The sequence below is a fragment of the Mytilus trossulus genome, chromosome 11 (assembly GCF_036588685.1).
Source record: "Mytilus trossulus isolate FHL-02 chromosome 11, PNRI_Mtr1.1.1.hap1, whole genome shotgun sequence".
NCBI lineage: Eukaryota > Metazoa > Mollusca > Bivalvia > Mytilida > Mytilidae > Mytilus > Mytilus trossulus.
In genome coordinates, this window is record NC_086383.1 from 56,182,528 (window position 1) to 56,207,687 (window position 25,160).

Consider the following 25,160-nt stretch of genomic DNA (forward strand, 5'->3'; position numbering starts at 1 on the left):
TTTTTGGGCTAAAATTGAAGAAAATAGGATGATTCAAAGAACATTTAAATAAATTGAAAAGCCAAAATAATCATTGATGAGAGATTTAACCAAAAAAATTAAGGTGAGCGATTTAGGCTCTTGAGAGCCTCTTGTTTTCTAAACACTTTCAGATATTGGGCTGATTTTTGGTCTGTGAGTTAACCATGTTGAGTTACAGATCAAGTTTAAGTTTCGTTCTGCTCTGCTAATTTTTGACAAGATTACAGGCTTTGGATAAATTGTTGAATAACACAGTTATATGGACTTTTTTTCTAAACGCTTTTAGATATTGAGCTGATTTTTGATATGTGCGACTACGATCATGTTTGTGTCCACATGTGTTATTGAAATTGCATATTTTTCAACTTTTTGAGACGGGCCATTCGTGTCGTTTCGACACATCTAGTTTTTTGTATTTTAAAGGATACCAGTATGTATAACAAAGTTGGGTGGTAAAAACCCCAGTTTATGAACTGAACTACAATGTACCTACAAACATGACACCTCAGGCCTCTACAAAAATTTTTTTTCAACTTGTCCTGAGGACAAGTACATACCAAAATTTACTTGTCCAAATGAAATTGCTACTTGTCCAAAAAATGTCTATTAAAAATTACCTTTTTAACCGGATTTTTGTGACAAAAATGTCGGTAATTGATTTGGGGATGTACGGCGGGCGGCCTGCGGGCTAGCGGGCAGCAATCAAATGTTGTCCGTGCATTAACTCATGAACCGTTCAACCAAAGCTTTTAAAATTTTAATATGTTGTTACTGACAACTAAATGAAGGTCAAGTTCAATAATGGCTATTTTGACTTTTACCGTTCAGGAGTTATGGTTCTTGAAAGATTGAAAAATAGAGTTTCCAGTCATGTCCGTGCATTTACGCATGAACTGTTCTACCAAAGCTTCCAAAATTTTAATATGTTGTTACTGACAACTAAATGAAGGTCAAGTTCAATAATGGCTATTTTGACTTTTACCGTTCAGGAGTTATGGTTCTTGAAAGTTTGAAAAATGGAGTTTCCAGTCGTGTCCGTGCATTTACGCATGAACTGTTCTACCTAAGCTTCCAAAATTTTAATATGTTGTTACTGATGACAAAATGGAGGTCAAGTTCAATAATGACGATTTTGACTTTATCCATGCATTTACGCATAAACTGTTCGACCAAAGCTTCCCAAATTTTAATATGTTGTTACTGAGGACAAAATAGAGGTCAAGTTCAATATTGACGATTTTGACTTGTACTGTTCAGGAGTTATGATTCTTGAAAGATTGAAAAATGGTGTTGCCAGTCGTGTCCATGCATTTTCTCATGAACCATTCAACAAAACCTTTTGAAATTTTTATATGTTGTTACTGAGGACAAAATAGAGGTCAAGTTCAATATTGACCATTTTGACTTGTACCGTTCAGGAGTTATGGTTCTTGAAAGATTAAAAAATGGTGTTTCCAGTCGTGTCCGTGCATTTTCTCATGAACCATTCAACCAAAGCTTTTGAAATTTTTATATGTTGTTACTGATGACAAAATAGAGGTCAAGTTCAATTATGACCATTTTGACTTTAACCGTTCATCAGTAATGGTTTCTTGTGATATTGCCAGGACACAAATAAATGTTAATAAATCCGGTTTGCTGTCGTTGTGACAGCCTCTTGTTACATTTTTAGTTGATTAAAGGAGCAAAACGAATTTAAACGATATAACAGCTTTGATTTATTTCTTTTACTTCAAAAATATGAGTCAAGTACAACTGCGAAACTAGTCATGTCACAGGAATTAGGTTCTAGTTTTCATCAATGCCAGTCTCATCAGACTCTAAACATGAGGCACCATCTGATAGGCCAATGAACACTCATTGGGTTTGTATCCTGTTTTTTTTTAAGTTGAAAAAAGCTTATTCAAATGCAATCAACAAAAAGAAGAAGATAAGTGATCATAAGGTCTGATTGCCGATGAGACAACTCTCTGCAAGAGACCAAATGATACAGAAATTAACAACTACAGGTCACCCTATTGCAAGTATTGTTTTTTTCTACTTATGATCAAATATGATTTTGTGAATTTTATGGTAAATAAAAAAAATTACCAGTATCTATACTATTAAACGAGAAGACCTCATTTTTGGTGTCGCTTCTCATCTTTCCACAATTAATTGACCAACACGTCTCTGTGTCCTATAGGTATAGTGCATAGTGCCATTTGTCATCCATTCATATGATTATTCAGATTGAGTTATTTTTGGAGAAAAACGAGAAAAAAGGCATCCGGATATTGTCCCGTCATTGTACGAAATTTTAAGTCAGATTAGACTTCCGGTTTGTGTCTTTCTGTATACTTTTAACATACATATACAAAGAATAAAGTGTATTTTCAGAATTCTATCTGCTATCGGCCTTATTTATATGTACAAAAAATTATCGAAAAACAAATATGTAACACATAAACAAACAACAACCACTGAATTACAGGCTCCTTACTTGAATGTTCATAACATACTAAATGTATGTTCATATTGAAATTGATAGAAAACCAAAAAATGGGAATATTGGAAATAGAGGAGGAGGGATTAAAAAAATGCATTTTCCTGTCCCCAATCACCTATGACTTATGATACTTTTGCTGAAATTCTCCAGTCATTCACTATTTTACAAAATTCTTCCAACAACACTTTACATACTTTAAACTACGCTCTGAATGCCCGCGATTTCGCGGGTGTGTTCTAGTGGTATTTATTATAAGGAACAGAATAAGGTAGCAAAATGAGGTACTGTTTTGTCTTGGTCCCGAAATGTCTCCTGCCTTGTCAAACTGTCTATCAATCATGTCTACTAAATATGTCTCCTACGGTGCCAAACTGTCTATTAAACTTGAAGCTGAACTTTTCTGAGGTGAAGAACTGTTCTGTAAAGTTACCTTATCTACAAAGCGCATCATTGATTCGCATCATTGATTCGATTAGAAAGGGATTAGTAAGACTGGTTTCCGAGAATAGTATACCTTTTAGTTTTACCTGTTAAAAAGTACCTGACAAAGAACCAGTTAAAAATTATTGATTGCAAGTAAACATGTTTAAGAAAAAGGCTTTGCATTTGAATAAACAGAATACAGAAACATGTCAAATTAATATTTGTTTTCTTGTTTTATGTTAATAATTACTTTGTTCATCAAAGTTGAATTAAATTTATTTTCTGCAGAATAATAATGTACTTGTCCCGACGGACAATCTTTATACAGCTTTTACTTGTCCGACCTTTTTTCCCTCTGGTAACGGACAATCGGACAAGCGTTATTGTAGAGGCCTGCACCTACAATCAAATCAAATAACACCAACAGATGAACTACAATGTACCTTATTAAAATGTTAAATTTCTAAAAGGGGAGATAATCAAGAACGGGCTGGTTCATTTACACTGGTGCTTTTTAATTCTTTTTTAACAGGTATAACATTTTTCATTCAGCAACTTTTAAACTGAAATAACATGACCTACTTAAAAAATTAATTACATGTTAGAGTAAAAAACATTGCAATCATTACAATATAAATTGTATATAAAAATAGTGTTGTTAACTAAGAAATCAGCTGTATAATATGAATGTAGATGGGAGACATGGTTCTCAATAAGGAAGTCAGTTAGTCATGAACTCATGAAAATCTATCTAGACTCGTCATTTCAAAACTGCTGAGCCTAAAGATGCATAAGGATTGTAAAATTTTGTAGATCAACTTAGCGAAGATACATGTATCACCATTGTATAGTAAATTTTAATATTCAAAAATTATCTAAATTTGATGTCATTTCCGTCCTAATTTTTATCATGAAGACTAAACCGATAATTATATAAGATTTCTTCTCACTGCTGAACTCGCCATGGTCATTAATGACAATTCCCTGGACTTGCCTTCAAAAATCCTTAGAACCCTAGGAGGTCTATGTCAAACAGACAGCAACCAATCAATGAGATAGGTCAAAATGGTATTCCACAATAGATTCCCTGGACTCCCCTTTAAAAGTCCATAGTCAGAACCCTAGGAGGTCTATGTCAAACAGACAGAAACCAATCAATGAGACAGGTCAAAATGTTATTCAACAAAAGATCATCTTTTTGATAAAATTTTGAGGCCTTGGTGACCGAGTGGTCTAAGTAGTCGACCTACTGTATCACTAGCCTGTCAACACTGAGGTTGGGAGTTCAGTTCCTACATGGGGCAGGAGCACTCGACCTACTGTATCACTAGCCTGTCAACACTGAGGTTAGGAGTTTAGTTCCTACATGGGGCTGGAGCACTCGACCTACTGTATCACTAGCCTGTCAACACTGAGGTTGGGAGATCAGTTCCTACATGGGGCGGGAGCACTCGACCTACTGTATCACTAGCCTGTCAACACTGAGGTTGGGAGATCAATTCCTACATGGGGCTGGAGCACTCGACCTACTGTATCACTAGCCTGTCAACACTGAGGTTGGGAGTTCAGTTCCTTCATGGGGCTGGAGCACTCGACCTATTGTATCACTAGCCTGTCAACACTGAGGTTGGGAGTTCAGTTCCTACATGGGGCTGGAGCACTCGACCTACTGTATCACTAGCCTGTCAACACTGAGGTTAGAAGTTCAGTTCCTACATGGGGCTGGAGCTCCCGACCTACTGTATCACTAGCCTGTCAACACTGAGGTTGGGAGTTCAGTTCCTACATGGGGCTGGAGCACTCGACCTACTGTATCACTAGCCTGTCAACACTGAGGTTGGGAGATCAGTTCCTACATGGGGCTGGAGCACTCGACCTACTGTATCACTAGCCTGTCAACACTGAGGTTGGGAGTTCAGTTCCTTCATGGGGCTGGAGCACTCGACCTACTGTATCACTAGCCTGTCAACACTGAGGTTGGGAGTTCAGTTCCTACATGGGGCGGGAGCACTCGACCTAATGTATCACTAGCCTGTCAACACTGAGGTTGGGAGTTTAAATTCCTACATGGGGCTGGAGCACTCGACCTATTGTATCACTAGCCTGTCAACACTGAGGTTGGGAGATCAGTTCCTACATGGGGCGGGAGCACTCGACCTACTGTATCACTAGCCTGTCAACACTGAGGTTGGGAGTTTAATTCCTACATGGGGCTGGAGCACTCGACCTATTGTATCACTAGCCTGTCAACACTGAGGTTGGGAGTTCAGTTCCTACATGGGGCGGGAGCACTCGACCTACTGTATCACTAGCCTGTCAACACTGAGGTTGGGAGTTCAGTTCCTACATGGGGCTGGAGCACTCGACCTACTGTAGCACTAGCCTGTCAACACTGAGGTTGGGAGTTCAGTTCCTACATGGGGCGGGAGCACTCGACCTATTGTATCACTAGCCTGTCAACACTGAGGTTAGGAGATCAGTTCCTACATGGGGCGGGAGCACTCGACCTATTGTATCACTAGCCTGTCAACACTGAGGTTGGGAGTTCAGTTCCTACATGGGGCTGGAGCACTCGACCTACAGTATCACTAGCCTGTCAACACTGAGGTTAGGAGTTTAGTTCCTACATGGGGCTGGAGCACTCGACCTACTGTATCACTAGCCTGTCAACACTGAGGTTAGGAGTTCAGTTACTACATGGGGCGGGAGCACTCGACCTATTGTATCACTAGCCTGTCAACACTGAGGTTGGGAGTTCAGTTCCTACATGGGGCTGGAGCACTCGACCTACTGTAGCACTAGCCTGTCAACACTGAGGTTGGGAGTTCAGTTCCTACATGTGGCTGGAGCACTCGACCTACTGTATCACTAGCCTGTCAACACTGAGGTTGGGAGTTCAATTCCTACATGGGGCTGGAGCACTGGACCTACTGTATCACTAGCCTGTCAACACTGAGGTTGGGAGTTCAGTTCCTACATGGGGCGGGAGCACTCGACCTACTGTATCACTAGCCTGTCAACACTGAGGTTAGGAGTTTAGTTCCTACATGGGGCTGGAGCACTCGACCTACTGTATCACTAGCCTGTCAACACTGAGGTTGGGAGTTCAATTCCTACATGGGGCTGGAGCACTGGACCTACTGTATCACTAGCCTGTCAACACTGAGGTTGGGAGTTCAGTTCCTACATGGGGCTGGAGCACTCGACCTACTGTATCACTAGCCTGTCAACACTGAGGTTAGGAGTTCAGTTCCTACATGGGGCGGGAGCACTCGACCTATTGTATCACTAGCCTGTCAACACTGAGGTTGGGAGTTCAGTTCCTACATGGGGCTGGAGCACTCGACCTACTGTAGCACTAGCCTGTCAACACTGAGGTTGGGAGTTCAGTTCCTACATGTGGCTGGAGCACTCGACCTACTGTATCACTAGCCTGTCAACACTGAGGTTGGGAGTTCAATTCCTACATGGGGCTGGAGCACTGGACCTACTGTATCACTAGCCTGTCAACACTGAGGTTGGGAGTTCAGTTCCTACATGGGGCGGGAGCACTCGACCTACTGTATCACTAGCCTGTCAACACTGAGGTTAGGAGTTTAGTTCCTACATGGGGCTGGAGCACTCGACCTACTGTATCACTAGCCTGTCAACACTGAGGTTGGGAGTTCAATTCCTACATGGGGCTGGAGCACTGGACCTACTGTATCACTGTCCTGTCAACACTGAGGTTGGGAGTTCAGTTCCTACATGGGGCTGGAGCACTGGACCTACTGTATCACTAGCCTGTCAACACTGAGGTTGGGAGTTCAGTTCCTACATGGGGCTGGAGCACTCGACCTACTGTATCACTAGCCTGTCAACACTGAGGTTGGGAGTTCAGTTCCTACATGGGGCGGGAGCACTCGACCTACTGTATCACTAGCCTGTTAACACTGAGGTTGGGAGTTCAGTTCCTACATGGGGCTGGAGCAATCGACCTACTGTATCACTAGCCTGTCAACACTGAGGTTGGGAGTTCAGTTCCTTCATGGGGCTGGAGCACTGGACCTACTGTATCACTGTCCTGTCAACACTGAGGTTGGGAGTTCAGTTCCTACATGGGGCTGGAGCACTCGACCTACTGTATCACTAGCCTGTCAACACTGAGGTTAGGAGTTTAGTTCCTACATGGGGCTGGAGCACTCGACCTACTGTATCACTAGCCTGTCAACACTGAGGTTGGGAGTTCAGTTCCTACATGGGGCGGGAGCACTCGACCTATTGTATCACTAGCCTGTCAACACTGAGGTTGGGAGTTCAGTTCCTTCATGGGGCTGGAGCACTCGACTCCAATCTTAATTGACTAGTAATGTCAGTTTTTCTACTGAAGGTTGGTGGTTCTCTCAAGGCACTGACTGCCACCAAATAGCATAATTGTGATGAAAGTGGCATTAAACATTAATCAATCAATCAATTATAAAGTGTTATTTTTTTTTCTAATTGAAATGAAACATTTATATTTCCAGGATGAACATCTATTGTTTGAATTTGTTTGATCCTTGTCCAGTCAATTAGATAATTGTCCAGTCAATGTGAACCTTATGCAGTCTAGTTGCTATTTAAGGTAAGTGTACATTAATATATGTGAACTATATGTAGGACTATTTACTATATTGAAATTGTTATCTATGAAACATGTCAAAATGGTCCAATATGTCAATGAAACAGTAACCAAGCAATGAAACATGTCAAAATGTCTCATATGTCAATGAGACAGTAACCAATCAAAGAAACATGTCAAAATAGTCCCATATGTCAATGAGACAGTAACCAATCAATGAAACATTTCAAAATGGTCCCATATGTCAATGAGACAGTAACCAATTCATGAAACATGTAAAAAAAGTCCCATAAGTGAATGAGACAGTAACCAATCAAAGAAACGTCAAAATTGTCCCATATGTCAATGAGATAGTAACCAATCAATGAAACATGTGAAAATGGTCCCATATGTCAATGAGACAGTAACCAGTCAATGAAACATGTCAAAATGGTCCCATATGTCAGTGAGACAGTAACCAGTCAATGAATCATGTCAAAATGGTCCCATATGTCAATGAGACAGTAACCAATCAATGAAACATGTCAAAATGGTCCCATATATATGTCAATGAGACAGTAACCAATCAATGAAACATGTCAAAATGGTCCCATATGTCAATGAGACAGTAACCAATCAATGAAACATGTCAAAATGGTCCCATATGTCAATGAGACCGTAACTATCAAAGAAACATTTCAAAATGGTCCCATATATCAATGAGACAGTAACCAATCAATGAAACATGTCAAAATGGTTCCATATGTCAATGAGACAGTTAAACCAATCAATGAAACATGTCAAAATGGTCCCATATGTATGAGACAGTAACCAGTCAATGAAGCATGTCAAAATGGTCCCGTATGTCAATGAGATATTAACCAATCAATGAAACATGTCAAAATGGCCCCATATGTCAATGAGAGAGTAACCAATCAAAGAAACATGCCAAAATGGTCCTATATGTCAATGAGACAGTAACCAATCAATGAAACATGTCAAAATGGTCCCACAGTGAATGAGACAGTAACCAATCAAAGAAACCTCAAAATTGTCCAATATGCCAATGAGACAGTAACCAATCAATGAAACATGTCAAAATGGTCCCATATGTCAGTGAGACAGTAACCAGTCAATGAAACATGTCAAAATGGTCCCATATGTCAATGAGACAGTTACTAATCAAAGAAACATGTCAAAATGGTCCCATATATATGTCAATGAGACAGTAACCAATCAATGAAACATGTCAAAATGGTCCCATATGTCAGTGAGACAGTAACCAGTCAATGAATCATGTCAAAATGGTCCCATATGTCAATGAGACAGTTACCAATCAAAGAAACATGTCAAAATAGTCCCATATGTCAATGAGACAGTAACCAATCAATGAAACATGTCAAAATGGTCCCATATGTCAGTGAGACAGTAACCAATCAATGAATCATGTCACAATGGTCCCATATGTCAATGAGACAGTTACCAATCAAAGAAACATGTCAAAATGGTCCCATATATATGTCAATGAGACAGTTACCAATCAAAGAAACATGTCAAAATGGTCCCATATATATGTCAATGAGACAGTAACCAATCAATGAAACATGTCAAAATGGTCCCGTATGTCAATGAGACAGTAACCAATCAATGAATCATGTCAAAATGGTCCCATATGTCAATGAGACAGTTACCAATCAAAGAAACATGTCAAAATGGTCCCATATATATGTCAATGAGACAGTTACCAATCAAGGAAACATGTCAAAATGGTCCCATATATATGTCAATGAGACAAAAACCAATCAATGAAACATGTCAAAATGGTCCCATATGTCAGTGAGACAGTAACCAATCAAAGAAACATGTCAAAATGGTCCCATATGTCAATGAGACAGTTACCAGTCAATGAAACATGTCAAAATGGCCCCATATGTCAGTGAGACAGTAACCAGTCAATGAATCATGTCAAAATGGTCCCATATGTCAATGAGACAGTTACCAATCAAAGAAACATGTCAAAATAGTCCCATATGTCAATGAGACAGTAACCAATCAATGAAACATGTCAAAATGGTCCTATATATGTCAATGAGACAGTAACCAATCAATGAAACATGTCAAAATGGTTCCATATGTCAATGAGACAGTAACCAATCAAAGAAACATGTCAAAATGGTCCCATATGTCAATGAGACAGTAACCAATCAAAGAAACATGTCAAAATGGTCCCATATATATGTCAATGAGACAGTAACCAGTCAATGAAACATGTCAAAATGGTCCCATATGTCAATGAGACAGTTACCAATCAAAGAAACATGTCAAATAGTCTTCAACAATAGACAATATAACATGTTATCTAACATGTCTAAATTGTCTTGTGAAGGATAGACAAATTTGTAATAATTATCTCAATCTGAAAATAGAAACATTTATTTTTTCAGCAAGAACATCTATTATTGGTTTTATATCATTTTATTATATAATAATTATACCCTATGAGACAAAGGTCTGTAGGATATAATGATTTTTACTCATCCGGCAGTCTGTTAGTCAGTCAGTCCATCCGTCCCTCAGTCCTGTTCTTGTCATAGCAACTCCTCTGAAACCACACAACAGAATTTCATGAAACTTTGTAGATAATTAGGACATAATATGTAGATGTGCATATCCTATAGAAATTTTTATCAGTTGACTTTTGAAGGAGTTATTAGTCTTTGAACTTAGAAACTGGGTGAGATTTTGTTTGCCCAGTGTCTGACAATGTGGGGGCGTGGGGTATGTGAGCGTGCTCACAAATGTTCTTTAGTTAAAAAGTTATCGTATGAATGATGGTAAAACAGTTATACCCAGTCCTAAATACAAATATATAAACAACTACAGGTCTCCTAACAGCCTTCAAAATTGCTCAAAACCAATACCATATTATAATATAAAAATCTATAAAAGGCACTGATATGATAAAATGTGGAACAATTCAAAAGAGAAAATCAACAGCCTATTACAACAATGAAGAGGGGGGGGGGGGTTACAGCTACCAACAACAACCACTACACTGCAGGTTCCTCGACAGGCACATAATCAGATTGTAAACATATCAATTGTTTAATGTGATTGCCATCATTTCCTTGCTTATTTGTTGACAGTTTAGAGAGGCTTGAAATTAATAAATTCAGTATTGTCTTAATGCTGGTAAATAAAACTTTAGAAATTTTTAGGTCTGTGGAAGTGCAATTGATATTCTTGTGTTTGAAGGAAAAAATCACACCCTGTTTGTAGAATACCTCATTTAGGTAAGAATCAGATATACAAGCTATTGAGTTTAGTTTTTAGCTCAGCTGGTCTAAAAGGCCATGTTAGCTTTGGCCATCCCTTTGCGTTGGTCATATGTCTTTCTTCCAGTGTAAACTTTTTCAGAGATCTTCTCTGAAAACACCGGATCAAAAAGTGACCTAAATAAAAATGATAAGCATGTAAAGATTTTTCTCAACGAAAATTTCAAACCAATCGGACAACCCTATTTTGAGTTATTGCTGTGATAGGGAAGGCTGTGCGTTATGCAAAAATTGTGCATAATCATTTTGACGAGAAATGGCGCATAGAGTGGAAAATGTCAGTGCCAGTGTGGGGCACGATATTTTCAGGTTTGTATCTAAATGTTTAAATCTATTAAAATGAATTTCCGATCATGTTTCATGTTGCTATATTTGTGTACACAACTGTGTTGTGTTCCCTCCAATGACAGGTGCACCACCTATATATTTTGGGGCCTTATTGGGTGTTTTTCTTCATGTTAAGGATAACAATGTGCTGTATATCTGATAACCGCGAGAATTTGTTTTTTAAAGTTATAACTTAAATTTGTCACCTTGTTTTATAGAGTTATTGTCCCTGAAAAATCATTGTTTGTAGTGTTTTGCTGTTATTGATAAACAAGAAGAAGCTAGGTTAAAAGTGTAAATTACAAAAAAGATCAGTTGACAAGATTTTATTACTCTGAAAAGGTTGAAAAAAATATGTCAACCTGTGTTTTTGAGTTATTGCCCCTGAAAGATACTTTTCCCCCTTTTTGCCTGTTATTTAAAAAAAAGGAGCTAGCTATAGGTTAAAAGTGTTTACAAACTATAATACGATCAGCATGACACAATCTTTTTACTCAGATTTTCCAGTTTTGGAGTTATTGCCCCTGTAATATTGATTTTTATAGGTTTTTGCCTGCGACTTCTGTCCTCATGCCTGTCGGACAGGTTTCAATTGACCTTGAACTCATTTCACAGATTAGTGGACAAGGTTAAGTTTTTTGGTCAAGTCTATATCTCAGAAATAAGCATTTGGTGCATGGAATGATTGTAAGGTGTTCATGTCCAACTGCTAGGTGTCATCTGACCTTGACCTCATTTTCATGGTTCATTGGTCATTACTATGTTTTCCTTGTTTAGTTTGTTTCTTAAATACTATATGCAATAGGTCAACTATATTTGATCCATGGAATGATTGTAAGGTGTACATGTCTGTCTGACAGGGATCATCTGTCTTTTACCTAATTTTCATGGTTCTTTGGTCAATATAGAATTTTAATGATTTGGTCTGTTTCTTGTATACTACTAGCAAAAGATCAACTATATTTGGTGTATGGAAGAATTGTAAGGTGTACATGTATTTCTGGCTTTGTTTATTTAACCTTGACCTAATTTTTGATTTGATCATATTAGGTTTTATGTGATACTTGTAGTAAAACTTTATATTTAGGAATATCAACATAAATGGTCAGTAAAGTAGGCGAGAAATTTTAGCGTTTCAGTTTCGGCTGTTAACTAAAAACCTATAGGAATAAGGTTAAATATGTTAATTGCAAAAATTATCAGCAACACAAAGAGTAACCAGTATGCGCATATAAAAATCGTAGTTAGCAAACTAGCGATATTTTCAACAGGTGAGCAACACAAAATATTCCAGAAAAGTTGACATAGTCTTTTAGATGTTAGTATTTCATGTATTTGGATTAGATTCATATCTGAAAATATTAAGTCAGTAATTCACATGTCCATAAAGATCATGTATTTTCAACTGGCTGGCATTAACAATTATCAGAGATGGGTCCTATTACTTTCATGATTAAATTACAATTACTTTGTCATTTGTAAGATTAAATTAAATTAATGATTACATCATTTCTTAAAGTGTCTGATTAAATTAATGATTACATTGGCAAAGTAATCATGATTACATCTGATTACAATGAATTTTAAAAAAAAAACTGGCATTAACAATTATAACTCAATGACAACTACACATAGTTTTTATTTTCTATTTTTAGGTTATAATGGAAAATTGGAATGGGGTAAGATTTACTTTTTAAGTCCAATTGTCATGTGACCTTTTATTTCCATTTTCTTACCAAAAATACATGTATGTGATAATTTGTGTCTCCCAGACACCATAATATCTTTAGGAAAGTCCTACATTGACTTTGTTTTAATACAGTTACTTCAGAGTGGAGTGTGGAGCAGAGATGGGTCTGATTACTTTCAATGTAATTGATTAAATTACAATTACTTTGTCATTTGTACGATTAAATTAAATTAATGATTACATCATTTCTGAAAGTGTCTGATTAAATTAATGATTACATTGGCAAAGTAATCATGATTACATCTGATAACAATGAATTAAAAAAAAAAAACATTTTGCATGATGTGAATGAATAAACGTTTAATATATAACTATGTCATTTTTAAGAAAGTATTGTGTTTGCTATATTATAAAATGATAACTTCAAACTTCATCTATTTAATAAACCTCAAAAGTTCACTTCATACATACATGAACATGTATCACTGGTTATCAACCCATTGCACTTTATCATCATTAATCTCTGAATTATTTTGACTTCAATTGAATATAGCTTTATAAAAAGCGTTTGCTGTTTGTCTTCTGAAATATTCTAGACTTCAATTTATATTTGTTTCAAGGTGCAGTTTATGGGAGATAAAATATGGATGAAATAAAGTTACCAGTTTAATCAAATTGTAAACAAAATACAAGTGCTAAAAATCATTGCATTTTACATGTCCAGTCCAAATACATACAAACATTTGCATATTTTAAACAAGATATTTGTCCAACTTTTAATTAATTTTGTGCTAATTGGATAAATTATCACATGTCTGATTTATCTTTTACCATATATATTGTCCTACAGCTATACTCAGTTGGTAATTGCAATAAAAACAAACCTTAATTGGTTTCCTACCTGTCAATTCAAAGTTGACAAAAATCTCACAACATTATGACATTAACAACAGATTATAATTAAGAGTTAAAAAAAAGTATAACTTGAATATAACAGTTATTATCAAATATATATATATGTACATCTTTAAATTGTGAATATATGTACAATATCTCTTACTAATACCAGAAACATATAATTGTATTATATGACTCTTCTTAGGCTATAGACTTTTCAATACTGTAACAGTTTATTTTTTACTGAAGTATACAAACCAATTGTCATGCTTTATAAAAATAAAAGTAAACCAAACTATCTTAACATGTTCAATATAAATTGAATAAGAATAACAAACAGTTTCCTTTATTGACCATAAACACAGTTTAAGATTTTTTTCATTGTAATCAGAATGTAATCATAAAGTAATCAGGATTACAGGGTATTTTGAAAAGTAATTGATTAAATTAAATTACATGTAATCAGATTTTTAGCTGATTAATGATTACAATGATTTCTTGAAAAATTGTAATCAATTACAGCTGATTAACGATTACAATTACAATTACCCCAACTCTGCTGTGGAGGCAAAACTTTGTCTAGCTTAATTTCTTATTAGGTTATACTGTTTCTTTATTTTATTATCAACATCTCTTTTTATTCAGTCTACATTATTATATATAATTTTATCATTAAGTTAGCATGGTGGTATTTCTACTATCTGATATAAAATTAGTAAGAAAATGATGAGAAATTACCAAGGGGACAACTAAAGGTGTTAATGAATGACAAATACAACTACATATAACCAATAATATAACAATGCATAATGAATGAACTGACTTTGATAAGTTTGACCCGACTTATCAAGTCATTTTCCAGTTTGCTGGTGGAACAAATAAAACACTTGTTTCTATAATGCAAAATACACAGCTGATACTTATGGAACAATGGAAATATGTAGACAACCTGATAATCGGTACATATCCTCTCTGCCTGAATGTTATTTGAGGTGAGGATACCCCCGATTTATATAGTTATTTGCCATGCAGGAGAATAAATAATTATTGCTTTATTTAACAGTTATTTCATTCATTTTTCATTACAATCTATTAAGTGTAAAATCTATGTTTTACTTACAGAATCTTTGTACAGCTTCTAGGAAGGGAGATATAGAAGATGTGAAAATATGCCTAGAGAATAAAGCAGACATTGATTATCATGATGTAAGTAAAATAGTCTCATCAGTTACAGTAGTTTCATCTAAATTAGTACTAGAGCAAATTAATTATGTACAGTAAAAAACATACAACTATAGAATGATAGATTACTTCAGAACATAGCAGATCTTACTTAAGCAATATAAATCACATAACTACATGTTACTTCAAAATACAGCAAATTGTAACAGAATGAAATACAATTGCGTGTTACTTAAAAACCTGACAGTTGTAAATCATGAACATAAACAGTATAAAACACTAATAGAATGAAATACTATTGTGTGTTACTTCAAAACCTGACAGTTGTACATAAACAGTATAAAACACGTTCTTTAAATAACTTTAACACAACTATAAGTCACTTCAAAACATGACAGTAAGAACTTTAACAGAATAAACACACAACTATAAGTCACTTCAAAACAGGTCAGTATGAACATTAACAGAATAAAACACACAACTCTAAGTCACTTCAAAACATGACGGTATGAACATTAGCAGAATAAAACACACAACTATAAGTCACTACAAAACATGACAGTATGAACATAAACAGAATAATCACATAACTATAAGTCACTTCAAAACATGACAGTATGAACATAAACAGAATTAAACAACTATAAGTCACTTCAAAACATGTCAGTAAGAACATTAACAGTACAAAACTACAAGTAATTTCAAAACATCGCAGCTTGTACAAATAAAATATAAAATACTCAACTACAAGGTTGTACATATATATAAAACACACAACTACAAGGTTTTACATATAAAGTATAAAACATACAACTACAAGGTTTTACATATAAAGTATAAAACATACAACTACAAGGTTATACATAAAAAGTGTAAAACACACAACTACAAGGTTGTACATATAAAACACACAACTGCAAGGTTGTACATATGAAACACACAACTACAAGGTTGTACATATAAAACACATAACTACAAGTACAAAAAAAGGTATATATTGGTTGGATATTTATATTCGATTATTTCATCCTGAGCAATAGCGAGTGGTAAAATATCATCCTGTATTCAAAGCACAACACTGAATGTGAAGCATACTGTAATCAAAGCACAACACTGAATGTGAAGCATACCTGTAATCAAAGCACAACACTGAATGTGAAGCATATCTGTAATCAAAGCACAACACTGAATGTGAAGCATACCTGTAATCAAAGCATAATACTGAATGTGAAACCTACCTGTAATCAAAGCACATCGCTGAATGTTAAACATTCCTGTAATCAAAGCACAACACTGAATGTGAAGCATACTGTATTCAAAGCACAACACTGAATGTTAAACATTCCTGTAATCAAAGCACAACACTGAATGTGAAGCATACCTGTAATCAAAGCACAACACTGAATGTGAAGCATACCTGTAATCAAAGCACAATAATGAATGTGAAACAAACCTGTAATCAAAGCACAACACTGAATGTGAAGCATACCTGTAATCAAAGCACAACACTGAATGTGAAGCATACCTGTTATCAAAGCACAACACAAAATGTGAAACATACCTGTAATCAAATATAAAAATGAAGATGTGGTATGATTGCCAATGAAACAACTCTTCACAAGAGACCAAATGACACACAAATTACCAATTATAGGTCACTGTGCAGCTTTCAACAATGAATGTTAAACATTTCTGTAATTAAAGCACAACACTGAATGTGAAACATACCTGTATTCAAAGCACAATAAGGAAATGTGAACCATTCTGTAATCAAAGCACAACAATAAATGTGAAACATACCTGTAATCAGAGCACAACACTAAATGTGAAATATACCTGTAATCAAAGCACACCACTGAATTTAAAACATACCTGTAATCAAAGCATAACATTCCAGTAATCAAAGCACATCACTGAATGTAAATATAAAAAAGAAGATGTGGTATGATTGCCAATGAGACAACTATCCACAAAAGACCAAAATGACACAGACATTAACAACTATAGGTCACCGTACGGCCTTCAACAATGAGCAAAGCCCAAACCGCATAGTCAGCTATAAAAGGCCCCGATAAAACAATGTAAAACAATTCAAACGAGAAAACTAACGTCCTTATTTATGTAAAAAAAATGAATGAAAAACAAATATATAACGCATAAACAAACGACAACCACTGAATTACAGGTAACCTGTTATCAAAGCACATCACTGAGTATAAAACAAACATGTAATCAAAGCACAACACTGAATGTAAAACATACCTGTAATCAAAGCACAACACTGAATGTGAAGCATACATGTAATCTAATCAACATTGAATGTGAAACATACCTGTTTTCAAAGCACAACACTGAATGTGAAGGATACCTGTTTTCAAAGCACAACACTGAATATGAAACAAACATGTAATCAAAGCACATCACTGAATGTGAAGCCTACATGTAATTTAAACAACACTGAATGTGAAACATACCTGTTTTCAAAGCACAACACTGAATGTGAAGCATACCTGTTTTCAAAGCACAACACTGAATATGAAACAAACATGTTATCAAAGCACAACACTGAATGTGAAGCATACATGTAATCAAAGCACAACACTGAATGTGAAGCATACTTGTTCTCAAAGCACAACACTGAATGTGAAGGATACCTGTTTTCAAAGCACAACACTGAATATGAAACAAACAAGTAATCAAAGCACAACACTGAATGTGAAACATACATGTAATCTAAACAACATTCAAAATGGGTTTGACTTTCTCAAAATTGTTATAACTAAGTGGGTATCAGGAATGTCTAAATATAGGATATTATAACAAACCACACCAACCACAAATACCTGACTACTCCGAGTAAATAGACAAACCACACCAACCACAAACACCTGACTACTCCGAGTAAATAGACAAACCACACCAACCACAAACACCTGACTACTCCGAGTAAATAAACAAACCACACCAACCACAAACACCTGACTACTCCGAGTAAATAAACAAACCACACCAACCACAAACACCTGACTACTTCGAGTAAATAGACAAACCACACCAACCACAAACACCTGACTACTCCGAGTAAATAAACAAACCACACCAACCACAAACACCTGACTACTCCGAGTAAATAAACAAACCACACCAACCACAAACACCTGACTACTCCGAGTAAATAGACAAACCACACCAACCACAAATACCTGACTACTCCAAGTAAATAGACAAACCACACCAACCACAAACACCTGACTACTCCGAGTAAATAAACAAACCACACCAACCACAAACACCTGACTACTCCGAGTAAATAAACAAACCACACCAACAACAAACACCTGACTACTCCGAGTAAATAAACAAACCACACCAACCACAAATACCTGACTACTCCGAGTAAATAGACAAACCACACCAACCACAAATACTTGACTACTCCTAGTAAATAGACAAACCACACCAAACACAAACACCTGACTACTCCGAGTAAATAAACAAACCACACCAACCACAAATACCTGACTACTTTGAGTAAATAAACAAACCACACCAACCACAAAAACCTGACTGCTCCGAGTAAATAGACAAACCACACCAACCACAAATACCTGACTACTCCGAGTAAATAGACAAACCACACCAAACACAAACACCTGACTACTCCGAGTAAATAGACAAACCTCACCAACCACAAATACCTGACTACTCCGATTAAATAGACAAACCACACCAACCACAAATACCTGACTACTTCGAGTAAATAAACAAACCACACCAACCACAACCACCTGACTACTTCTAGAAAATAGACAAACCACACCAACCACAAATACCTGACTACTTCGAGTAAATAAACAAACCACACCAACCACAAATACCTGACTACTCCGAGTAAATAGACAAACCACACCAAACACAAACACCTGACTACTCCGAGTAAATAGACAAACCTCACCAACCACAAATACCTGACTACTCCGATTAAATAGACAAACCACACCAACCACAAATACCTGACTGCTCCGAGTAAATAGACAAACCACACCAACCACAAATACCTGACTACTCCGAGTAAATAGACAAACCATACCAACCACAAACACCTGACTACTCCGAGTAAATAGACAAACCTCAGCCAACCACAAATACCTGACTACTCCGAGTAAATAGACAAACCACACCAACCACAAACACCTGACTGCTCTGAGTAAACCATACCAACCACAAACACCTGACTACTCCGAGTAAATAAACAAACCACACCAACCACAACCACCTGACTGCTCCGAGTAAATAGACAAACCACACCAACCACAAATACCTGACTACTCCGAGTAAATAGACAAACGACACCAAACACAAACACCTGACTACTCCCAGTAAATAGACAAACCACACCAACCACAAATACCTGACTGCTCTGAGTAAATAGACAAACCACACCAAACACAAACACCTGACTACTACGAGTAAATAGACAAACCTCACCAACCACAAATACCTGACTACTCCGATTAAATAGACAAACCACACCAACCACAAATACCTGACTTCTCAGAGTAAATAGACAAACCACACCAACCACAAATACCTGACTACTCAAAGTAAATATACAAACCACACCAAACACAAACACCTGACTACTACGAGTAAATAGACAAACCTCACCAACCACAAATACCTGACTACTCCGATTAAATAGACAAACCACACCAACCACAAATACCTGACTTCTCAGAGTAAATAGACAAACCACACCAACCACAAATACCCGACTACTCCGAGTAAATAGACAAACCACACCAACCACAAATACCTGACTACTCCGAGTAAATAGACAAACCACACCAACCACAAACACCTGACTGCTCCGAGTAAATAGACAAACCACACCAACCACAAATACCTGACTACTCCGAGTAAATAGACAAACCATACCAACCACAAACACCTGACTGCTCCGAGTAAATAGACAAACCACACCAACCACAAATACCTGACTGCTCTGAGTAAAGAGACCAACCACACCAACCACAAACACCTGACTACTCCGAGTAAATAAACAAACCACACCAACCACAACCACCTGACTACTCCGAGTAAATAAACAAACCACACCAACCACAAATACCTGACTACTTTGAGTAAATAAACAAACCACACCAACCACAAACACCTGACTACTCCCAGTAAATAGACAAACCACACCAACCACAAATACCTGACTACTCCGAGTAAATAGACAAACCACACCAACCACAAATACCTGACTGCTCCGAGTAAATAGTCAAACCTCACCAACCACAAATACCTGACTACTCCGATTAAATAGACAAACCACACCAACCACAAATACCTGACTACTTCGAGTAAATAAACAAACCACACCAACCACAACCACCTGACTACTTCTAGAAAATAGACAAACCACACCAACCACAAATACCTGACTACTTTGAGTAAATAAACAAACCACACCAACCACAAACACCTGACTACTCCCAGTAAATAGACAAACCACACCAACCACAAATACCTGACTACTCCGAGTAAATAGACAAACCACACCAACCACAAATACCTGACTGCTCCGAGTAAATAGTCAAACCTCACCAACCACAAATACCTGACTACTCCGATTAAATAGACAAACCACACCAACCACAAATACCTGACTACTTCGAGTAAATAAACAAACCACACCAACCACAACCACCTGACTACTTCTAGAAAATAGACAAACCACACCAACCACAAATACCTGACTACTTCGAGTAAATAAACAAACCACACCAACCACAAATACCTGACTACTCCGAGTAAATAGATAAACCACACCAAACACAAACACCTGACTACTCCGAGTAAATAGACAAACCACACCAACCACAAACACCTGCTACACCTAGTAAATAAAAAAACCACACCAACCACAAACATCTGACTACTTCGAGTAACTAAACAAACCACACCAACCACAAACGCCTGACTACTCCGAGTAAATAAACAAACCACACCAACCACAAACACCTGACTACTCCGAGTAAATAGACAAACCCCACCAACCACAAACACATGACTGCTCCGAGGAAATAGACAAACCACACCAACCACAAACAACTGACTACTCCGAGTAAATAAACAAACCACACTAACCACAAACAACTGACTACTCAGAGTAAATAAACAAACCACATCAACCACAAACACCTGACTACTCCGAGTAAATAAACAAACCCCACCAACCACAAACACCTGCTACTTCGAGTAAATAAACAAACCACACCAACCACAAATACCTGACTACTCTGAGTAAATAGACAAACCACACCAACCACAAATACCTGACTACTTTGAGTAAATAAACAAACCACACCAACCACAAACACCTGACTACTCCAAGTAAATAGACAAACCACACCAACCACAAACACCTGACTACTCTGAATAAATAGACAAACCACACCAACCACAAACACCTGACTACTCTGAGTAAATAGACAAACCACACCAACCACAAACACCTGACTACTCCGAGTAAATAGACAAACCACACCAACCACAAATGCCTGACTACTTCGAGTAAATAGACAAACCACACCAACCACACATACCTGACTACTCTGAGTAAATAGACAAACCACACCAACCACAAACACCTGACTACTCCGAGTAAATAGACAAACCCCACCAACCACAAATACCTGACTACTCTGAGTAAATAGACAAACCACACCAACCACAAATACCTGACTGCTCCGAGTAAATAGACAAACCACACCAACCACAAACACCTGACTACTCCAAGTAAATAAAGAAACCACACCAACCACAAACACCTGACTACTCTGAGTAAATAACAAACCACACCAACCACCAACACCTGACTACTCCAAGTAAATAAAGAAACCACACCAACCACAAACACCTGACTACTCCGAGTAAATAACAAACCACACTAACCACAAACACCTGACTACTCCAAGTAAATAAACAAACCATACCAACCACAAACACCTGACTACTCTCGAGTAAATAGACAAACCACACCAACCACAAACACCTGACTGCTCCGAGTAAATAGACAAACCACACCAACCACAAATACCTGACTACTCCGAGTAAATAGACAAACCACACCAACCACAAATACCTGACTAGTTCGAGTAAATAGACAAACCACACCAACCACAAATACCTGACTACTTCGAGTAAATAGACAAACCACACCAACCACAAACACCTGACTACTTCGAGTAAATAAACAAACAAATTCAACAACTAACAACACATGGTCTGGGTACAGGCACAACATGTTAAACCATATTTTCTATGCACAGTCCACCTATCTAGACCATTCAGCATTGGTAATAAAAGTAAAACACTAATAAATAAACCTGCACAGCTTAACTACCATAGGTCTGTATTGAGGCTGATGCTGATATCATTATACTGATTCAACATTTAATAAAAATTCTGTTTTTAATCAGATAGTTTAAATGGGAAAATATGCATGAAGGGGTTCTCTTAATTCCTTTTTATGCCCCACCTACGATAGTAGAGGGGCATTATGTTTTCTGGTCTGTGCCTCCGTTCGTCTGTCCGTCTGTGCGTTCGTCCGTTTGTCCCGCTTCAGGTTAAAGTTTTTGGTCAAGTTAGTTTTTGATGAAGTTGAAGTCCAATCAACTTGAAACTTAGTATACATGTGCCCTATGATATGATCTTTTTAATTTAAATGCCAAATTAGAGTTTTGACCCCAATTTTACGGTTCACTGAACATAGAAAATGATAGTGCAAATTTCAGGTTAAAGTTTTTGGTCAAGGTAATTTTTGATAAAGTAGAAGTCCAATCAACTTAAAACTTAGTTTACATGTTCCTTTTGATAACATCATTCTAATTTTAATGCCAAATTAGAAAATTCATTCCAATTTCACGGTCCACTAAACATAGAAAATGATAGTGCGAGTGGGGCATCCGTGTACTGTGGACACATTCTTGTTAATCATATTATTGTTCTAAATCAGAAAATATAACTTTTTTTCAGTTTTCTTTAAAAAATTATTTTATTTTAATAAATAATTATTTTAAATCTACACAAAATCATGTTGTTAATCATACAGGATTAATGAACAAATATTTGTAATAATTATATAAAGTTGGTTCTCATTTTACTCATATTATTGTTCTGAATGAGAAAATATAACTTTTTTACAAGTTTATTAAAAAAAAAAATTTTTTTAGAATGAATGATTATACTGAATCTACACTAATTCCTGTTGTTAATTAGACAGTTTTAATAAACAAATATTTGTAATAATCATATAAAGTGGGGTCTCATTTTACTTGTTTTGTTCTACTGAATTCATTGATATAATTATTTCACACATTTCTTGAAAAAAATATTTTTTTAAGATATCAGGTTTAATGGAAGTTTTCACATTTCACAACAAAACATGTTTATTTGTTGTTTATATACAATATAAATACAAGTGTAACTGGTCATTGTATACAGTTTTGACCACTGATTCATGTGATATATATTTTGTTTATATTTATTACACAACATTGTCCAGTTTATCAGACAAGTTTTGATGTCAGTTGTATTATTCCAGGATGGTGGATGGACAGCATTAATGTGGGCTGCCAGTGAAGGACACCTGGAGATCTGTAGACTCCTCATTGATACAGGATGTAAGATCGACATCACAGATGTATGTTATCTACTTAGTCTGAGAACATTACTATTAATCTACACTAAATCATGTTGTTAATCAGACAGATTCAATTTATTATTATTTGCAATAATTATATCAAGTTGGGTCTCATTTTACTCATATTATTGTTCTGAATGAGAAAATATAACTCTTTTTCAAGTTTCTTTAAAAAAATTATTTTATTAAAGTGAATGATTACACTGAATCTACATGAAATCCTGTTGTTAATAAGACAGTTTTAATAAACAAATATGTGTAAGTATCATATAAAGTGGGGTCTCATTTTACTTGTTTTGTTCTACTGAATCCATTGATATAATTATTTTACACCTTTCTTGAATTTAATTTTTTTTACGATATCGGGTTTAATGGAAGTTTTGACAATTCACAACAAAACAATTGTTTATATACAATATAAATACAAGTGTGACTGGTCATTTTATTCAGTTTTGACCACTGATTCATGTGATATATATTTATTTTATATTTATTACACAACATTGTCCAGTTTATCAGACAAGTTTTGATGTCAGTTGTATTATTCCAGGAGTATGGAGTGACAGCATTAATATTGGCTGCCAGGTTTGGACACCTGGAGATCTGTAGACTCCTCATTGATACAGGATGTAAGATCGACATCACAGATGTATGTTATCTACTTAGTCTGATCACATTTCTATTAATCTACACTAAATCATGTTGTTAATCAGACAGGTTTAATGAACAAATATGTGTAATAATCATATAAAGTGGGGTCTCATTTTGCTTGTTTTGTTCTACTGAATCCATTGATATGATTATTTTACACATTTCTTGAAAAAAATATTTTTTTAAGATATCAGGTTTAATCATGTTAATGGAAGTTTTGACATTTCACAACAAAACATGTGTATTTATTGTTTATATACAATATAAATACAAGTGTGACTGGTCATTGTATTCAGTTTTGACCACTGATTCATGTGATATATATTTATTTTATATTTATTACACAACATTGTCCAGTTTATCAGACAAGTTTTGATGTCAGTTGTATTATTCCAGGTAAGAGGATGGACAGCATTAATGAAGGCTGCCTGGGGAGGAAACCTGGAGATCTGTGGACTTCTCATTGATAGAAGATGTAAGATCGACATCACACAAGTATGTTATCTACTTAGTCTGATCACATTACTATTAATCTACACAAAATCATGTTGTTAATTAGACAGGTTTAATGGACAACTAATATTTGTAAGAATCATATAAAGTGGGGTCTCATTTTACTCGTATTATTGTTTTGAATCAGAAAATATTACTCTTTTTTATGTTTCTTTAAACAAATATTTTATTAAAATGAATAATTATACTGAATCTACACTAATTCCTGTTGTTAATCAGACAGTTTTAATGAACAAATATTTGTAAGAATCATATAAAGTGGGGTCTCATTTTACTTGTTTTGTTCTACTGAATCCATTGATATAATTATTTGACACATTTCTTGAAAAACATGTTTATTT

At 36.0% G+C, this 25,160-nt stretch overlaps 1 protein-coding gene and 1 long non-coding RNA gene across 2 annotated transcripts in view; both read left to right on the plus strand.

Moving 5' to 3' along the window:
- The window catches only part of LOC134690490 (uncharacterized), a 36,567-nt gene extending 21,599 nt beyond the window's left edge, over positions 1–14,968 (plus strand). Inside the window, exons 2-5 of the long non-coding RNA XR_010101940.1 lie at positions 7,438–7,535; positions 10,730–10,804; positions 12,829–12,852; positions 14,883–14,968. This is a non-coding gene — a long non-coding RNA (uncharacterized LOC134690490). The remainder of the gene's footprint in view (positions 1–7,437; positions 7,536–10,729; positions 10,805–12,828; positions 12,853–14,882) is intronic.
- Positions 14,969–23,535: 8,567 nt separating this feature from the next.
- LOC134690183 (uncharacterized) overlaps positions 23,536–25,160 on the plus strand; it is a 63,116-nt gene continuing 61,491 nt past the window's right edge. Inside the window, exons 1-3 of the mRNA XM_063550160.1 lie at positions 23,536–23,635; positions 24,241–24,284; positions 24,703–24,801. Coding sequence (XP_063406230.1) covers positions 23,536–23,635; positions 24,241–24,284; positions 24,703–24,801 — 243 coding nt within the window. The remainder of the gene's footprint in view (positions 23,636–24,240; positions 24,285–24,702; positions 24,802–25,160) is intronic.